General features: G+C 44.0%; 1 protein-coding gene across 1 annotated transcript; it reads right to left on the bottom strand.

The window, feature by feature from the left end:
• Positions 1 to 396: 396 nt before the first annotated feature.
• On the bottom strand, positions 397 to 14,503 carry YWHAB (tyrosine 3-monooxygenase/tryptophan 5-monooxygenase activation protein beta). Its single transcript, XM_032704818.1, has 6 exons — positions 14,294 to 14,503; positions 6,447 to 6,747; positions 5,303 to 5,426; positions 4,155 to 4,318; positions 2,759 to 2,854; positions 397 to 2,291 (listed from the first exon to the last, which is right to left on the bottom strand). The coding sequence occupies exons 2-6, from the start codon at positions 6,738 to 6,740 to the stop codon at positions 2,235 to 2,237; spliced, it is 735 nt and encodes a 244-aa protein (XP_032560709.1). The 5' UTR covers positions 6,741 to 6,747; positions 14,294 to 14,503; the 3' UTR covers positions 397 to 2,234.
• Positions 14,504 to 20,401: the final 5,898 nt, after the last annotated feature.

Genomic DNA, 20,401 nt, shown 5'->3' with positions numbered 1-20,401 from the left:
GCAGAGCTGGGTGTGCAGAGGTGAGGCCAGCCCTGCACTGGAGTGGGCATTGGAAAGATTCCTGGAGAAACCTCCAAGTGTAACCAACAGACTTTTCTCCTTTTACAGTGTGCTCAACCATACAGTATGTAATGACTCATGACAAGTTAAGGAGTTATTTAGAGTTGCATTTAAGCCCTGCAATGACAATATATTACAAGTATGACCTCAACAAAAAAAGAAGAGAACCAGTGTTTTCTGGGAGAGTGCGTGGGGAAGCCTCCTGGCAAAGGAATGAGTAATTTAGTATTTGGAAACCATGAATCAACTCACACAGTCCCCAAACTGAGAATTTAATACAAGTGGTGATTTTACTACCACAGGTTTTGCCACTGCCACAGACAACAGACACAGCCAACTGATAAAATTTTTTTTTATTATCCACTTTTGAATTCTTTTACACTTTCCTGATTATTTTGTGTAAGGTGAAACTAGAACTGTTTAAAAGACATACACGAATCTAGTACATCAATAACCAGGTATTTCTTTTTTTGCTATACTATTCTCACAACCACGTGTGTGCTAGGCAATATAACCGTCACAGAAGCAAACTTTAGGCAGAATACTGGTCAGTAAAAACAAAGCGAAAAGAGCTACCAGATATACAGACAGGCTCGGTTCCACATTCACTACTGCATTTATCAAGCGCCAAGTATTAACTGCACAATTTGTTCAGCTAGTAGAGGGGAGTTTTAAAATCAGTGCATGAAATTCTCTTCAGCAGACAGATGGACAAACAGATGGATGCTATACCTAAGTGGAATGTGAAGGCAGGGGATGATACCGAGGGACTGATAGGTGACTATTCCTAATCTTTTCCACTGCATTATTCACGCAACTCTTATTAGGTTTTATTTAATGGGACATGTTTGAAACATGGCCAGGTGAGGACGTTTGGAGCTCAAATATTACAAGGTACAAGTGTTACAGATGTGTAGGTCTGCATTCCAGTACGAGATGGGAAATCCTGAATATTTGAGCCAGATCCTGGTAGAATCAAAAAGTGGCAGACGAGAGCTGAAGGATGCAACAGCACTGGCAGCTCTCAAACATCCAAGGAAGAAACCTGTCCTCGGTGAGGCTCAGGCCTCAGCCACCATCCTGACATCACCCATAACCAAAGAAAGGATGACGCGTATGTGGGAGTCCAGAATTGCTTTAATGGAGTTTAAACAGGTGGAGAGGGTCAAGGATGAACAGAGTCCAATGGGAGAAAAATTTCTATAAAGTGAACTTAAAAGATGGCTCAGTGGATTACCTAAGAGGTTTTCAGGATAAATTCAAAATGGGAATACCATGGAGATTTTGACTCATCTAAGAGTAAAGTAATGCTAAAGTGGCAGATCACTTCATGGTATCATCCAAACTAATAAGGCCATTCAAAAAATTGAATCTTTTCCTATTGCAAGTCCATGGCAGCGAACCAAGAATTCTCACTACTGAAGAATATCTAAGGTGTAGTAACTAGGTAAGTTATTGCTGTGGGAAGGGGCTTAGTCATGCATGTCGGATGAGCATGAAAGCACTTTTAGAAGTCAAATCCCAGTTATCTGCCAGTGTAAAGAGTTTGGAAATCAAGCTGCTAACTCCCCCATTACCCTCCTCCCCAAAACAAACCCCATCCCCAGAAAGACAGGATTGACAAAGTGAGCTTTTGACTGAAAGCGGTGCCTCAGACTCGGTTACAAATGTCTACAGTGTGCCTGTTCAACTACCTCATAGCAGTGTCCCTAACTGGAATGCCATACATTGGATTGTTTTCCTTCCATGCCCCAGTGTCACAATAGAATCTCTATAACTTTCTGTACAACTTTACAACAGAATTGTACTTCGACTATTTTGGTGCCAGATTAAGCTCGCCAGAGTTACATAATTGATGTCTACTTTTCTACCAATAAAGAGTTTTGCAAAGTCAATTTGCGATCACAAAACCCGTTATCACAGTGTTCAGTTAAAAATATAAACACGGTAATCGGAACTGGAAATGTTCATCATAGGAAAGTTCGGAATGCCATTGGAATAACCGACCTCCGCTCTAGGTACACACCACACCAACCAACCGGTTTTACCCCACAGACAGTTTTTGCTACGTTGAGGTTGTGACAGTCGATGTACTATTCTTTTTGCTTGTCGCACAAAGGGATTATGTGTAGGATACGGGGTGACATTGAACACATAGTGAAGCGTGACAGCCATTAGTTCTCTCCCTCCCCAGCGTCCCCTTCGTCTCCCTGGTTTTCCGACGTCCATAGCTGTAAGAAAATACAAATACATGTTTGTGCTGAAAGCACACAGGTAACTACAATAGTCAGGAAGGGGAAGGCAGCATAATTAGTTGTGTAATTTTCTCAGCTAAGAAACTGAACTGAAAGAAGCTAAGAAACTAAGAAACTACAGAACTGAACTGAACAGTAAAGCTAAAGAATAACAAACTGTTACACGAGTGAGGATAACAAGGAAGAAACCAGCACAAGCTGGCAACCTACACATAAAACTGGCTGTTGAGAACAAGCTTCACTTTGTGTTACAAAAAAAATATCTGAGTTTGTTACAGTGGTTAACAAGTGATTTCTGGTCTGAACAAGCAAGTCTGGCCGGTCTGGTTACAAAAAGCAGTGATCACATGCAGTTACCAGCTCAGAAAAGGCCTGGAATGGCACAGAACTGCTTCAGGGAGTGCAGCAGCCCAGAGTGCAGTGGTTTGCCCCACGGTACTTACAGTGAGGTTGTCCCTAAGCAGCTGCATGATCAGAGTGCTGTCTTTGTAAGACTCTTCATTCAGCGTGTCCAGCTCTGCTATCGCTTCATCAAACGCCTGAAAACATGCAAGACAGCACTTTCACACTCTGCTCTCTGAACTGCTTACAAATCTGGCACATTACTATTCAAATTCTGTGACAAAAGCTTCCAGTATTTTTCTTTTCCACCACAAGAAGAAATGTAAACCAAACTGAGCACCAGACAGCCAGGAGAAAACAGAAATCTTCATGGATGTCCAGATTAAAGCCCAGAACAACTTCACTACCATTCAACACCAAATACTGAAGAGGCAAGAGCACTCTGTGTCATGCTGAAAAATGATTCACATAGCTTGAAGTCAGGTTTAAGAACAACACCTAAAAGCAACACTTCCATTAAAAAGGAAGGTCTCACTGGTTTAAACTGGCAGTGAAAGACAAAGGCACCATTACACTTACATATATACTGTATATGAGTAACTTGGCAAGAAAATGAAAGACAGGGATTTTTGACAGTGGGGTGGAAGGTTTTCAATTTCTTTTCAAAACAGCAGAGGAAATCAGGTATGTTCCACTAGACATTAACAAAGCCATTCTTCCCATCCATCTGTGACCCGTGAAAATCAATGCTGCAAGTCTGAGAGCCATGAATAAGTGCTATTTCTTCTTTCAGGTTTCAAACATATGTAAGAACTTTAACTATAAAAAACAAGCAGGAACAGCAGCAGCATTTTACAGCATAACATCACTTGTTACAAAGTCTTACTGAAGTGTGTATTAAGAACACTAAGATTCACCTAATGCCATGCTATTCGAGTTACTACCAGAGAATTTTCACAGACACAAAAAACTCCACTTAGAAGGTTCTAATCCTATTTTAGAGAGAAGGCCAAGAAAAAAAGGATTCATTATTTGTTTGGCACAACCCACCACACAAGCTTACTTTGGTCTCTGGAGAGAGGGGCACACATGCACGTGGATACACAAGGACATTCAGGGTTACAAAGATGGAAACACAGACAACACTTCACGTGCATTTGCTAAGTGTTCAAATTTAAATAAATATTTTAGAAATGCTACATTAATTCAAGTGTTTTCAAACAAACACATTCTAAGAGAATTAGGTGGACATTAAGAAGAGGCATTTTGTCTTCCCTGTCACTGGAACAGCTGCAGTAGCAAATTAGCTTGACCTAAAGCTAAGCCAGACCAGCAAACCAACTTACCTGAAAATATACTAAAATGACAGCAGTTTAACGATAGCATTTTTAAGCAACTTGATATGAAAAAGCATAATCATTTACAAAGTGCTACTGCAACCACTGCAATTATGTCCTCAGCCTCCACAAATACTGGTGATCTGGAGAGTGTGCTTACCGTCTTTGCCAGATTACAGGCCTTTTCAGGGGAATTTAGTATCTCATAGTAGAACACAGAGAAATTTAAAGCCAAACCGAGTCGGATGGGGTGTGTTGGCTGCATCTCTTTCTTGCTGATCTCAAATGCCTCCTGGTAAGCTTGCTGAGAGTTTGCTACCGTTGCTGCAAGAAGTAATTACAACCATATTAATGCATAGCACATCTCTGTACTTCGTGGGGAAAGGGATTCTCTTCTCTGTGCCACCAGAAATTCAGACAGTCACACATGCACAGATGCTTCTTTCAGTGTTTGCAGATGTAAAAGCTTTCCACTGGCAGAATTATGAGGGCAGAAACATGTGCTCAGCTAAAGCTCTGACACAGAGAAATTAAGTTCAGCAGTTCAGTAGAGACTTAAAATAACATTTATTCAACATAAATTCCAACCAATCTGGATGGACACAAACTCTACCTAAGTCAAAGTGTTTTGGTGTTAAATTATCAATAATAAATCCAGACAAAATCATATGGGAAAGAAGAGGTATCTAAACTACTGCAGCTCTAGGGCATGAACTTTGTATTTTAGGCTGGGGTTTCAGAGGAGAGCCAACAGTCCCTTCCTGGCTAATGAGTAACAATAAGTTCCATACTGGCATAAAACTAAGTTTGCAAGACATGGACTCCATCAGACACTCACCAGGAGTTCAGCAGAGTCCAGCACTGCTTTACCATTTCAGAATTAACTGGTTTAGGACCCACAAACCCAATAACCCACATCTGCATGCAGGAAGTTTGCAAACAGTGAAGACTTGAGCTAAATTCATAGTTTAAACAAGAGATCAAAGGATTTTCCATGAAAAAAAACAACAAACCAACAAAACCATTCTCCAGGAAAAGGATTTTATACTGCCATATATGCTTGAAAATCAGCTACTGTGGTCAGGGGCTGCAAGCAGAATTTTACTGGATTGATGAACATCTGTCAGTAACTTCTGTTAATTTCAGTGAAGTCTTTCTCTAAAAGTGACTTGCATTGCACCCATCTTGAATACTACAGAGTAGTAGTGAAAAGAAATAAACACTTCACGTTAGGGGGAAAAGAACCTAAGTATTTTTTACACTTGATTCTGCTTGGCCCCCAGAATGAGAGATTTCATTTCTACTTACTTTGCTTATTGTCCCCAGATGCCACCTCTGAGAGGTATCTGTAGTAATCACCTTTCATTTTCAAATAGAAGACCTTGCTTTCTGGCTGCGTGGCGTTGACAATAAGGTATTTATCCAGGAGTTCCTGAGAAAGGAAACATCACCCTTTTTTTTAAATGCAAGCTATAAAAATAATGTCTGAAACAGAGCCTTCGTTACAATGGTGAGCATGAACTGTTCAAACATTAACAATGACTTATGTCATGACTTACGCAGACTCGTGTGTTAATCACTTTGCCTACTGTTGTCTACACTTTTAAAAAAAAAAAAAAAAAAAAAGAGAAATTACTTGTAAACTAATCTCAGGACAGCTGAAAACTTGCTCTGTTGAGGCCACCCACCATTCCCTCCTACAGAATCTAATAACTATCAGGGCTTACAACTGCAAAGATTTTCCTTAAAAATATACTGATGCAAACCTATGTCCACAGCCAAACTAATAAAGCAGCAGCTGGACATCAGCACATCTGGTCACTTCTGCTGCCACAGACCTGAATTCTGTGTAGAGCTGTGAAATTATCCACAAGAAATAGATTCTATCTGCAGCTCCAGCTGAAAAGCTCAGCAGTGGCACAGTCAGCACACGTGAACTCAGAAAGAGATGTACAGACTGACTGCACTGACAAGCAGCTGCTCCTGACTGATCTTACACAACCTGAACAGCAATAAAAGGAAGAGCAAAACCAGTTTGGGGAAAGAACTACAGACCTTCTCTATTTCAAAAAGGTACTAAACAAGCCTCAGGATGTCAGCATTCATTAACAGAAGAATTTAAATGGTCAGCCTTTTAGCAGGACTCATGCCAGTACCTCAGATCTAAATTTGTTTTCATGGTGAACCACCCCTCACAACCAGCAGCCAGGGGTCTTCAATGTGGCCTTGTTTGCTTTTTTCTGCTAAAAAAAAAAAAATGCTCTTTTATAGCAAATTCCCCAAGAAACAAGCTAGATGCCTTAGAAGCTGGAATGGGATCCAAGTACGTAGCTATGCAAAATTATTCCCCTGCTAAGGTGCTGCAGTGTCGACAGCAATCCTAAGATTCCTTAAGCCTCTCTGAAAAATGCTGCAGTACTAACTACTGTTATTTTTGCTGTTGGATTATTACCAGAACATCATTGCAGATATCCTGCAATTCAGCCTCGATTTTCTCACGATATTCTCTTCCCATCTGCTGTTTCTTCTCGTTCCTCTCTGTTTTCTGTTCGATGCTGGAAATCACACGCCAGGACGAGCGACGGGCCCCGACCACGTTCTTGTAGGCCACGGAGAGGAGGTTCCTTTCTTCGTTGGACAGTTCATGTCCCTGCTCAGTGACAGCCTTCATAGCAGCAGCCATGTCATCGTAACGCTCGGCCTGCTCGGCCAGCTTGGCTTTCTGTACCAACTCGCTTTTATCCATGGCTCTCCTGCAATCAGCGGGGAATAAAGAGAGAGAAAAGTGTCTCCTGGTTGTCCACACTGTGGAAGTTCATGCTGAAGGGTGAAGCAGATCTTACAGTCACTAATAAGAGGGAAATCTATAAATTCTAACAGAGTAATACAGAGGGTTTCCTTTTAAAAAATTACTGGACCTTTTGCCAAACACGTATCATTTCTATGTGTAAATGACTAATCACAATCCTGAAGATATGAATGCATCATTCTTCAAAATGCAGCAAAAGTCATTAAGCACAGCCCTATATGAATCCGTTTCCTATACTGGCCACAGCTCAATTTGGGAGACACTGATCCACTGTTCTGACCCTGAAACAACCAGTTTTGGTTTGTTTTCAGGTTTTTTTGTTTTGTTTTGTGGTTTTTTGTTTTGTTTTGGTTTGGTTTTTTTGCTTTGGGTTTTTTGTTTGTTTGTTTTTTTGTTTTGTTTTTGTTTCCCTCCACTGCTAAACAACAGCAACTACTTAGGAGCACTGAAGCACTGGACAGCTCCTCCTGACACTGAAGAGCTTTGGCAAGCTACAGGAGGTGTTTCTGTGGGTTTACATAAACCATACCCAGTAAAGCTGTAGTTGTTGGCAACTATGGAAAGCATATTTATACTGTTCTGCCAGAAAATACAGCTTTTTTTACACATGCATCAACGTACACATAATGGATCATTCTACACAGCTAGGGGGGCTGCAGCCTCAGGCTTTCAGGACCTTTTAAATAATACTGATGTTCATAAAATCTGAATGGGACGTGGCCCACATGATGGTCACTACCACAAAACAAATTGCTTACACGGAAACAATTTGTTTATCATTTCTGATAATGCAGTTTAGCAAGTGGAGCCAAGAAAAACACATCACATGACCACAAGGCCACTGAAGAGCTGAAGCAATGAAAGATGAAGTGAGTAAGGAACGTGCTAGTGAGGCAGCTTGAGTGTTGCTTACTCCTACACCACAATGCTAACACACAGTTAACTCAGCCACTGAGCACCAACCTCACACTCGATACACCACCTAGGGCCTGGCTCCCAGGAGAAATTAAACAAGTTTCTTTGCCTTTGTCAAAGCAAAGCAGACCTCAATACCTCACAAGCTCCAACACACCCCGAATTCATCTGCAGAATTTCTGTAGGTTTTCAAATTCACTTTTGGACAGACCCAGAACTGTTATTCTCATCAGTACTGAGCAATAATTACCCTCTCCTACTCTCTAAATCCTAATCAGGACTTTCACTGCCCAGGGAAGTTTTCAGGCTGAGACCTAACAGCCTAAAAAAAACTTCTAGAAGAAAAATAAAAAGCAAACAAGAACAGTAAATTTACAATTGCCTTCACAGGCTTCTGTTCATTAGAGAAGCATCTACAGCCCTATTAGAAAGAACCAACAGGCTGACAGCGATTGCTGTAGCCTTTTCCCTGGCTCTCACCCTCAAAGATTCCAGTCTGACAGGCTTCTGGATAAATGGAGAACATTTTGCACACACTGCTCACCTTCTATTTTACTCCAAGTATCACCTACCACAGTCTTATACAGGAAAACCAGTCCCTTGTACTGAATCCTGAACCAGGACAATGAGATGCAGACCCAAATTCCCACTGTGTGTTTGAGCAGTTTCATACACTGCTCAAACTGCCAAGGACGAGCCCTAACTACAAAATTATTTTGAGATGAGCACATTCCATCCCTCCAGCTGAAGATATTCCAAAAAAAAAAAGAAAAAAAAACCCAAGATATCATGTCAAACATTGTTATTTCACATGAAAGCTCCTGAAGTAAATCCAGCAACCAAGTGTACCTGCTCTATATCTGCAAGTCTAACTCACTCCTGCTTGCCTTTGATCCTTTGTAGATCCTAATGCATCCAGCCATGTAAGACACTCAAGGTAAGGATATGGAATGCTAAACCCAGCCTCCTGGAAAGGGACCTCTTGCAGACTGGTAAGTAAAGCTGGGCTGCAGTTCAGTCCCATTGCAAATACTGGGTTTAAACTAGTGGATCTTGGGATCTATTGAAAGGTGACACACACACTTCAGGTGGAAGCCCTCAACAAGCCAGAGTGACTTTGGGCAGCAGTGTGACAGGTTCTGGAGGTTAATTTGATTCTCTCTTCACCAATAAAGAGTTCTCTCTTCTTTTGCCATGGGGATATGCTCTAATATCATTGGCTTCCACGGGCTTACCAAAAGGATAGCTCCTGACTGAAAAGGGGTAAAAGTGTGATTAGTGATGTTCACTTTTTCTCTCTGCTCTGAAGCCTATCACAGTAACAATGCAGACCAAGACCAAGGAATCATCAGACCCCTTCCCACTGAGAGAACTCATCCCACTTTTCCCTATTGAGTCTATCAAACCTCACAAACCACTCCCTTAACTCAGCAGTAATTGCAGACTGTGTGCTCAAGGCAGGAAGTAATTTGTGAGTGGCATTTCTCTACCCACTCAGTAACATCTGAACATGAGCAAAGTACACCTGAAGAATGTGTTTTACATTGCAAGGGCCAACTTTAAACAACCAGACATTTAAACAAAACAGTTTCAGAGTAGTTCTAGTTTCCTCACTGTCTGCACAGCTTCTAGAAGTATTTCTACCGCAAGCATCTTATCTTCTCCTCTTCTTCTTATGAAATGTGATTATTACGTGGAAGCAGCCTGCTTGTTGAAGTCCAGAGGCAAGTAGCTCCAAGAGAGTTTACATTTTGCCATTGAAAAGTCAGTTTTATCTTTGATCTGCACTTTGCCAATAGTGGTCTAATCTGCAGACAAGTCATCTGTGCAGAATTCCATTCACAAACAACAGGGAGCTTAGTTTTGAAAGGGCGTAGAGTTTGTTTTATCAAGCTCACTGACATATTTATATTTAGATGCAAGACAGTTCACAGCAGTCAATGGGTTCATACAAGGACACATGAAGGAAATCACAGAGGGAACTGCAGGGGCACAAAGACCTAGTGGATAAAAGAGATTCAGAAACCAGTTTAACACATCAATTATACAAGTGAAATAGCAGCACAAAGATTAGAATGTTGTTTCTCATGAAGCAACGTTCCTCAGCAATGTATCCAATTTATGCACATCTTAAATGTAACTCGAACCAATCACTGAAGATGGAGCTCCTCAGAACTTCACTGGCTTAGTTTTGACATAAGAATTCAGTATACAAGGACTCGAGTTTAGTTAATTCATCTTCATATCTGTACTGTTAGTAGGTCTGCTATGAAACACAAAGTATTATTCAATAATATGGATTTCACAGAATTTAAATGCAGTAAGAAAAGCATTGCCCACACCAAAATATCTGCTATTGACAGTAAGCCTACCATTGTTTCCTCCCCAGGGTGCTGCATAAAGAAACACTTAAAATCCTCATTTGATTCTCCATTGCTTACCTTGTTAGAAGCTTGGAGAGAGCTTTGCAGAGCTATGCTGGCTTGAGCTCCAAAAGAGGGAAGTGTTTGCCAGAAGGAAAAAAGATACAAGGAAAGGAGTGATGTTTGAAAAGGCAAAGAAGCAACTATCAGTCATAACTGGTCCCTCCCAGAGAGGAGATGAAAGCCACGCTCTAACAATGGATCAGTGTGCCACAGTCTGAGACAAGCAAAGCCTAGAGCTAAAAATACTCCTAGGCCACACACAGAAGCCATCTACCAAAGGTTACCTGCAGCTAGGAGCAAAACACACAAAGGTGATGAACGGGAGGCTGCCAGGAATGATCTATTCTAGCACTAATGAAGCCATGCCATGGCATCAAGGGGAAAAAAGGGGAAGATGGGAAAAGGTGCAGAGACGTGCAGATCACAGCCATGGAGGGGTCCTGAAAGTTGCCTGTCCTAAGCAGAAGATTCTGATATTAGATGCATTAACACATTTCAAATTCTTAAGACGCTGTCTTCTTAAGAATCTGTTAAACCACAGCTTAGTAGCCCTCCAAAAAGAAGTGGCTGGCCACTGTTCACAAATAAGGAATACCAACCACTACCCAGCTGCCACAGCCAGCAGTACCAGCTGCCAGAAATTTGAATCACACTAAGTCCCACACTTAGAATGTAATTTTTTTGTTATTCTTTTTCTCTATCTCCCATGTAGCCTAGAGCTCTTTCAATCTCTCCTACACAGAAGAGTGTGTATGCAGGCACTACAAGTTACAAGTGCTTACTCCCACCCTGGAAAAGCTTTACACCTGTGTGGAGAAGACTGAAATATACCACAGAGCATCAAAGGTAAAGGTCAGAACCTGTAAAACTCATTAGTCTGTAGCTGCCTGAATCTTTCAGTGGAAGATGCAGGGAGAAAGGGATGGTGCAACCACCTTGGGAACAGCCCCTGGAGTCAGGACACCCGCGGATCTTTCACGAGTGGACGGACACACAGAAATGGATGTTCACATCCCAGCACCAGCTGAGGAGTAAAACATCCAGCTACTGTTCTTCAGAAGGCTGCAGGATCTTGAGAACTACACCTTACCATCCGCTCTGTAGCCTTTATTGTTTCCCATTCCGATGGGCAGTTTAGGACAGAGCCAGAACGGATCACAACTAACCGTGTTTAAAGTCTGCAGAAACGAAATGAAAACTGGCACTGAGAAAAACTCTGCCTTATATAACATATTGAACTGACAGGACAATACTAATAAGCTTACGTTGGTCTGAAGTCTGCTGCTCCTGATGACCTGTTCTTCTCATGCTAATTAAGCCATCGATTTTTGGGTGCTGTTTTCCTCTCCATAGCAAGCACGAGACTCTATCAGACAAACACTTCCCCTTTGTAAAATACTGGTGAGAAATCAGGGTGGGCATGGGTTTGACATACTGGTCCCCACTGGGTCGAGTAGAGATGCAGGTTAATAGACCCACATGTTCCACTGTGAGAAAGGAATGTGGAACCAGACTGGGTGAAACGGGAGGCAATCCTGCTGCCCAGGCACAAGCTCCTTTCAAATTCTAACAGGAAAAGCAGCAGACTGGTACAGAATTTGCACCTCAAGATTCCAACAATATGTGAACGTACCTGGATTTGATTTCTGAATGGGCAATTCATTCTGAAATTAAACATTAATGTGAGGTGAGTTGTATTTCAAACTAGAGTTCTATAACTACAGAGAGTAAGAGCTTTGGAGACACTGTTTCTAACACAAATGGCAACTTTCTCCATAACTCAGGTACACACGTGCTGACACAAGTATCTGCATGATGGGGATGCCATTCCCTGTCAAGAAAACACTGCCCCCAACATTTATTCTTTACAGGAAATCAATCAACTCTTTCCATGCAGTGCAAGAAACCTTCCTTGCTTTACTGCAGTATTAGGCATTTGATGTCATTACTTGTGTTTCTCTGTTTGGTTCCCTCAAAGGCTATCATGGATTGCTAAGTAACTGATTAGAAAATGAATGGGTCTGGTAAGATCTGAACAGTAAAATCCCACACGACTGTCAGAAGCTTGGGTATAGCAAGATCAGTATAATATCCTGCAAACATAATGAGGGAAAAAAGAAAATAATTTCCCAGCTGTGATATTCTTGCTGACCTCACGCAGCACATAACTTTGGCCTCCTCTGCATCTACCCTGGCCTTCAGCTGACATCTTTATGCAAATGCTCAGGTAAAATTAACAGTCTGTAAAACCATGCCTCAACCTGCTCTGGTCATCTGCCATCATTACCTGTTGCTTTCTAAATCTGACCAACATAATTATTGAATAAAATGAAAACCAATGGTTTTCCATCTCCACAGAGAATTACAAAATGTCTATGACCAGTACCAATAACATGGGAACACTGATACTGTACTGATACCTTCAATCTAGTGACAGGAGCCTTCTTCTTCCCAATGCCAGGCTGAAAAGCTGAGCTCTGCTCCCTGCCTATGGCCCTCACTCAGGTGGAGACACGCTGGCACTTCCACAGCACAACACACTCACATGGTGACACTTTTTTGTTCAAACTAGCAGAATTGTTTTTGGCTAGGGTCCAGGTGGAAATAGTGAGTTAGCCCGAAAAATCTTCCCCCAGGCATAAAGTTCATGCCAAACTAATGTATTCATATCACAGGTAAATCACTTTTGTTAATAATAAACTGTCAGTATTTGTATTACAGGGTGGGGCAAGAAGTGTGGCCATATAACAGACACACTGCTGGTATTAGGATACCACACGGATCAGAGTACGAGCTTTTACCTCATTAACCAAATACTTATTTACTGAACTCCTCCTCATCTGAGTTTATTCACATGCAGCACAAAAAGCTGCATACTGGCACAGGCCTGCTCAGGAAAAAATAAAAAGACTCAACATCAAAATAGCAGAGATCAGAACATGCGGTACTGACATAATGAGGTTGAGAAAACTGCACCAGGCCCATCTGTGCAAGGAGTCTATCACTTTATTGGTACCAATTTAATAAACAAAATATGATACTGGGGATATTTTTGCAGTCCTTTAATACGAAGGGAGAAAAAGGCACTCGCATTCTTGTTGTCTTTTCTAGACCAGATTACAGCTCCTTATTGCTTTGAAATAAAAGTAAGCTCTCTTTTCATAAAAAAGTACTCAAATTTCTGACTAAGGTGTCCTGGGTGAAGACACAAATATTCCTCCTGCCACTGAAGTTACAAAACCTTAATGACATTCTCAAAGCCTCCAGTATTTTCCCACAGGAATTTAGTTTTTTACAGTGCTGCACGATGTGCTTTTTGCTTTCCTACCGCCGGAAAAGGTATTTTAACTATTAATAAGAAACCCACCTGAAGGCAGCCAATTTATCTCGAGACCTCCGAGCGAGAGGCGTTTACGCCAACCCAGCGACCGTGTGCCACTGTCACTCCATCATCCACCGGGATGACTGTACCTACCTCGAACAAAGCCCGTTAGCTCGGGGCCACTGCCCGGCCTTTTTGTGGGCCGGGACCCGCTTGGGAGCAACCCCGTTTCCATTCTGGAGAGGGCTCTATTCCCAAATACCACTCTATTCCCAAGCGGGGAAAAAGCAACAGTGGAAAGACTGGAATAACAATAATAACGACGACGATGATAGAATAATTTTTGCTGCCTCCTATAGGGAAGGGAAGCATCGCTGCGATCACCTTCAGCCCTACCACGGGCCGCTCGCACCCACCACACGCGGCTCTCCCGGGCTGTGGAGGCCGCCCTGGATCACCTCGGCCCGGTTTTTTCCCCCCCCCCCCTTTCCCCGGCGGGAGCGCGGGCCTTGCCCAGGTGAGCGCGGCCGCGCCCCGGGCCCCGAGTGACTCAACCGGGGCGGGGCAGCGAAGGGGCGGCACCGCCCGCCCGGGCCCGGCAGCGGCCACCGAGCAATGGCCACACCGTTACCCGTGGGCACGGGGGGAGGCACCGCGCTGTGAGGACTCTCCCGCCGCGGCCTGCGGCCGCCGGGGCGGAGGGGGGGGGCGAGCGGGCCGCCGTCCGGCGGCCCGCTCGCCCCCCCCCTCCGCCCCGGCGGCCGCAGGCCGCGGCGGGCTCGCCTCGCTGATCCCGACCCCCCCCATCCCCACCGCAGCCCCCTCACCTGGGCGGCGCGCTGCGATCGCACGGGGAGGAGGGCGAACGGGCGCGGCGGCCGCTCGCACGGACACGCTCCGCACACGCTCACGCTCACACCCTCACACACACACACACAGACACACACACACACACGCACCCGCCCTGAGGGCTCGGCCCCGCTTCCGCCGCCGCCGCCGCGCCCGCCCCTTCCGCCGCCGCCGCCACAGCGGGCACCGCCCGCCACGGCGGGCCCCGGTTGCCATGGAGACGGGGTGGGCCCGTGTGGGCTCCCCTCTGGGGGATGAGGGGAATGAAGGCCGGGAAAACACAAACACACAAATAAACACACACACACACAGAGAGAGAGAGAGAGAGAGAGAGGGCAGCGGAGCCCTGTGTGAGCCGGGCACACCTCGGGAGTTGTGGGCTCTTTGTCTCCTCCGGGGTGGGAGCCGCGCTGGGTTGTTTGGGAGTGCGGCGGCTTCTCCGGCGGCAAAAGAGCCGGAGTTCCTGGTTTTCTTGCCGTTTGCCGCTGGTGGTTTTTTTTTTGGGATAAGAATCGAGGGATCGGTTAGGCTGGAAAAGACCTCTAAAGTCACAGGAGTCCGACCCATGACCCGACATTACTTTGTCAACTCAGTGTCACCCAGTGCCAGCATGAAAAGAACCAGATTTCGTGATTTTCTTGCCGTTTCTCACTGGTGGGGTTTTTTTTGTTGTTTTTTTTTGTTTTGCTTTGTTTTGTTTGGTTGGTTGGTTTTTTAAGAATCATGGGTTCAGTTAGGTTGGAAAAGTCCTCTAAAGTCATAGGGGACCAACCCATGACCCAACACCACCTTGTCAACTCAGTGTCACCCAGTGCCAGCAACAAGAGAACCAGATTTTGTGATTTTCTTGCCTTTTCTCACTGGTTTTTTTTTTTTTTTGATAATTATCATGGGTTCAGTTAGGTTGGAAAAGCCCTCTAAAGTTATGGGGGACCAACCCATGACCCAACACCACCTTGTCAACTCAGTGCCACATCCAGTCTTGCCTCAAACGCCTCCAGGGACAGTGATTCCAACACCTCCCCAGGCAGCCCATTCCAAAGGGACACATCCCCGCGGAGCACAGGCGGATCTGTGTACCCTCATGGAAGTTAAAATTTCACAAATGCTTTGAGTTGCGAGACCACCTTGAAATGGTGTTTTAGTAGCGGCTCCTCCCTACAACTCAAGCTGCATGTTTTCACTGAAAAAAATGAGATCCTTATCGGCTACATAAGTTTTATGCAACTGTAATAAGCGACATTTTCTAGAGGAATGGGGAGAGAAAGCATTTTTGGGGCATGAGGAAAAGTCTGGCTTGGTCTTCAAGAAGGAATCCAAGGAAAAGAGTTCAGTTTTGTAATCCGTATAATCCTTTTGGATAAGAAGTGACAGGACACACAACCCCGTGCTCTGCTCCCATGTCTCAAGTTTATGGCAGCAGCACTTGTCAAAGTGTTATTATTGGGGCTGAAGGCGCTGGGTTCAATTACAGCGTCCCAGAGTCCAATTTTCTCTTCTGCTTTCAGATACAATCCCGGGCCCATCAAAGTGACTGTCAGATTCCTTTTCAGTGATGGAAGGACTTCATTAGTTTCCTGCTTAGTCTTGGTCCAAAGGTTAATTACTTTGGAAAGTCAGAAGGAAAATTACTTGGCACTCACAAGTTATCTTAAGCTGCAACCACCAATTCAGCTCCATCAGTTATTGTCATCGCTCTCTTTCTTCTTTTCTAGATGAAACTTGTTTTTTCCCCCTGATCTGCTCCATAGCTCCTATCTTCACAGTTTCTGTCTGGGCCGTTCCCAGTGTTCTTGCTGAGGCCTTGTGAGAGCTGATTCACGGCAGAATTACTTGTTTTCAACACTCCTATACATGTATCTGTATATCATGCTCTGTTTGTAGAGGTGTGCTGTCGACACCTGTTCATTTGTCTGCTGCTGTACCTCCCCCAATCTCCTCACCTCTCTGCCCATGCTGTCACAGCTCGTGCCTCCTACTTCAGCAAGGTGCACCCAGCTCTCTTCATACTGCTCCTTCCATCAGTCCAGTTCAAATTCCAGTCATCACTGCTGACGTGCTTGCAATCCTTCTCAACTGGTATTTTTGAACTGTGCACTTTCCATCTCAATATCCAGGTAGGACAATTCCAGGTTGTGTAGTGACAGAGGTGAAGTACCACCCTCTGCTTTCACAGAGCTCCTGTGGCTGAGTCCCTGCTGGGCCGGGGGCCACTGAGACATAACTGTGTTAATGATACAGGTCATTCCTCCCTGAGCTCTTCCTGCCCTGGGGTCTTCCCAGTCCTTGTGTACCTGGAAGAGATAGGCAGTGCACCCTGCAGTTCTTCCAGGCACAGAGGGGTGAAGGCTGGAACCAACACCAAACCTCAGCTCTGAAACACGTTGCAACAGCAGCGAGTGGTTCAAAGTGTCCCCTCAGAGGAGGAAGTGCACATTGGCTCAAAGGATCTGAGACAGGAGACCCAAAACTCTGTGCAAGAACAACCTCTACCTCGGGGACAGGCTTGATCCAGCCTGCCAGGCTCTCCAGCAGCACTGCTCTGTGTTTTCCCAAAGAGCCGCATTTCAGGTAAATAAGTGTGAGGTGAAATTGGAATTTGGGCTTTAGCAGCTGGTCAGTGTTAACCCCATTGCTCTGGGGAGTGCTGAACAGCTGCACTGAGAGCACTTGGTGCACTCACTGTGAGCTGCAGCTTCATGTAGAATAAATTCACGAGACAGGAAATCACACAGTTGTGCTGGGAGGAGGCAGTCCATGGACGAGATGGAGTCCCCTGGTTACAAGGACTGTGAGACCCGAGCTCTTTCCTGAGTACATCACAGGCTTCACCTTTGGAAGCAGCCTCTCTGCAGGCAGCTGGGGCTGCAAGGACAGTTTGTTCCTGTCTTTTGCAGCTGCTTCACTACAGAGGATTTCAGGCTCCAAAACTCTTCTCTAGCACTATGTTTACTTAACATCAATAGCAGTTAAAAGAGGTGGAACAAGCTCTTTGTCAGAGATGCCAGTTGCCAAACAGGGAGGGCTGGCTCTGCTCCCCGTGTGAGCAGCAACGCCAGAAGAAGCTGTTTCCAGCAGATGGCACAAGAGCTTGAGCTGCTTCCATCGCTGCTCCCAGCAGCACGTACCTGCCCTCAGGTGTGCAGCTTCTGGCGCAGGAAAAGCAAACCTGAGATTTTTACTAAAATACTGGATTTCAACTGGTAAACCTTCATTCAGAAATACAATCCTGATGAGTTGCTCGATTTTTGCGATTTTTTGGGAGGTAATTTTTTGTTGAAAGCAAAGTCTCAGCTGCTGTGGGTACCAGAAGCAAACAGTTGATGGCACTGCACGATCGCTGTCCCTGGAGCCGATGTCTCCCTGCAGCCTGTCTCTGAATGAAAAGGGAAGGTGTTACCCTTCCGTGCTGAGGGAACGACACTCTCAAAATGTGACCTTCACCTTCTAAGTGTGTTTTATTTCTTGAATCTCCTGGTACTCATTTTCTCCATGTTCGGTTCTATGTGTGAGAGTGCACAGCCTGGACATTTCAGTTGTTCTAGAGCTGGATCTCATGGATAACTAAATAATGGATTAGGTGATGGATCCCAAATGGAACTGGAGTAGTGGTTATGGCTGCTCTGCTGGAGCTGAGGGCTGGGATCTATGTGTACCAGAAGTCTCATCAGTATATTAAGAATTCCATCATTTGTCAGTGCTGGTTGTGGTGTACTTTGAACTGCACACGGTGGAGATAAGAAGGAGACTTGTAAGGAAGCAACAAGGGACGCAAAAAAGGAAAAGTTTTTTTTTTTCCTCATTAATATTTCTGCAATATGAAATAAAAGAAAAGCTCCAAGGGAAAAATCTCTGCATTTCTTGTCTGTCTTGTATTTTCTTGGTATGTAAGCTGCTTGTGGCATTACAGACTGCTGTGATGAAGTTAAAACTCAAATTAGCTTAGTTAGAATTAAATTTTCAACCAAACTGGGATCGGGGGTAAGCATATTCCATAGGATAGAACTATTATTAACTTTAATTAAAGCAACATTTAAAGCAAAGAGCAGCAGGTTTTCCTCATGGTCCCTGCCAGCTAAATGCTAGACTAAATAATACTTTGTTTGGGCATCTTTCAGTTCTTCCTTCTGTCCAAGGAATGCAAGTGGTTTAGTGAAGCTTCTCCATTAGATGCAATTTGGATCAAAGTCAAATGCTGTTTTAATTTGAAGGTGTTCAAAGGTCTGAAGGTGACTTTAGAGAACACAGTTAAGAGCATAATTGCAAGGGAACTTATAAGAAGTAACTGTGGGAGAATGAAAATATAAATGACCTAAATAGTATAAAATAGTATGATGGGAAATATGGTTGGAACAAATGTCTTGGATGGGATAGGAATTCATCTCCAGGAATGCAATTTTGGCAGCAGTGTCCAAAACAGAGAATGCTATTTCTGTGGAAATGCACTGAACTCTGGGTCATGGATTAAACTCAGGTAATTTATGTTCTGCTCATAAAAAGTGGCAGTGCAAAAAAAAACCAAGCAGAAATGGAACAGAATATATTGCTGTAAATTTTGTAGCTGCTGAGACCTGTAGAGCTGTTGTGTACATCTGATGCCAGGTAATGCCTAAGAAAAATTTAAGCCAAGGAACACGCAGCAAATCCTTCAAAGCTGCCAACTCAGTGACCTGAAGGAAATCCAGTTTCGAAGCAGCGTGTGAAGAGAGGTTTGAAGAGGTGGCTTCCCAAACCCTGAGCTTTATTTATTAGCTGTTTCTGACAAGCCCTAAAGAAAGGCAAATGTCTCGAAATGGCAAATTTTGAAATTGCATGGCAAGCATTCATTTTATAGGAAACTCTGATCTTTAGGAAATACCAATACTGTTCCATTTCCTGCTTTCTCATTCTTTTCTCTCTTGGTATTTAATACCAGTCTGCTGTGCAGAGCTTCCCAGCCGGTGTCAGTTCCAAGGCTTGGCTGCCTGGGCCCCGCAGAGCTCCAGCTTTCTCACAACCAGCTATCTTCCAGGTGCCTTTGAAGTGGGATTTCTGCCAGAAAAGTAGCTATGGAAGAAATAATCCTCCCTGTGGTAATCACAGTTGGGTCTGCTAAAATTTTGATAATGTTTCACCCCTTGGCCAGGTGCAGGTCAGCTGGAATTCTTCATGGGGAGAGACACATCCAGAGGAGAAACCTCCATTTGGCAGAAGGATGGATCCCTTTGGGGTTTGGTGAGATCAACTTAGGCAAGTCCAGGCCCTTTATGGCAAATGTGGAGAAATCTCTCCTTAATACACGGAGTGGTGGAGCTCCTTCTTTGGTATAACACAAAGGGGAGCCTGGCATGACGTTTCCTCTGGATGTCTCCAGGGAAAGGCGGCTCCTCTCACAGCAATAGAGATCTGTTTCAGGGCACACTTCAAAGTCCAGCCTGGGTTTTTAGTGTTTGCTTTTCTCCTTTTAAACAAGATCTGTCCAAAGGACTAAGATCTGAAGCTTAAAGAACTGTGCAAGCTGCCTGGAGCTCCAAAGAGTTTCTTTATAATTAGTATAAATGCATGAAATATTTAACCTTCATCCTGTGGAAACCCTGACTTTTAAAAAAGAATTGATGGCATAGGGTGGAGTTTTATCTGCTCCTAAATAGGACAATGATTTCTGCCCCAAATCTCAAATTCCAGTGTGCAATGAATCAATTGCAGAGGAGGAGATGACTGTTCCTCCATCTCCCCGTGTAATTGACTCTCAAAAACTTGATTTTTCTCAGATGAGTCAGGGTGAGAGCTCTGAAGTAGCACAGCTCCAGCTGGATATCTGTTCTTATTCTGGTTTGTGGTTCAAGGTGTCTTTTCTTAGTAAGCACCTACCACTAGACCATTAATAGTTTGACAGTCCACAGCTTCTAAGGAAATGCTTACCAGCATTCAGAGCTGGAAAATAACCCAGCGAACGGCAGAGGCCTGATAAAAGGATTAATAAATCACAGCTCCGAGAGCTCTGAATTCAGTTTTGTCTGACACTGGCTCTAAGGATTATTTTCTATATCCACTGCTCTTAATTGCTTTTTCTCCCTGGAAGTTTCTGTGCAGCTCTGGGACGGACT

The sequence above is a fragment of the Chiroxiphia lanceolata genome, chromosome 17, assembly GCF_009829145.1.
Source record: "Chiroxiphia lanceolata isolate bChiLan1 chromosome 17, bChiLan1.pri, whole genome shotgun sequence".
NCBI classification, from domain to species: domain Eukaryota; kingdom Metazoa; phylum Chordata; class Aves; order Passeriformes; family Pipridae; genus Chiroxiphia; species Chiroxiphia lanceolata.
This window is presented reverse-complemented; position numbering and strand designations above follow the sequence as displayed.

Bases quoted from the DNA above. Each gene is read 5' to 3' on its own strand.
- YWHAB (XM_032704818.1), bottom strand. From the start codon at position 6,740: ATGGATAAAAGCGAGTTGGTACAGAAAGCCAAGCTGGCCGAGCAGGCC. The intron at 4,319-5,302 runs GTAAGTAGAAAT...TACTTCTTGCAG, and splicing joins ATCTGGGGACAATAAGCAAA to CAACGGTAGCAAACTCTCAG. The intron at 2,292-2,758 runs GTAAGTACCGTG...ATTTTCTTACAG, and splicing joins TGCTTAGGGACAACCTCACT to CTATGGACGTCGGAAAACCA.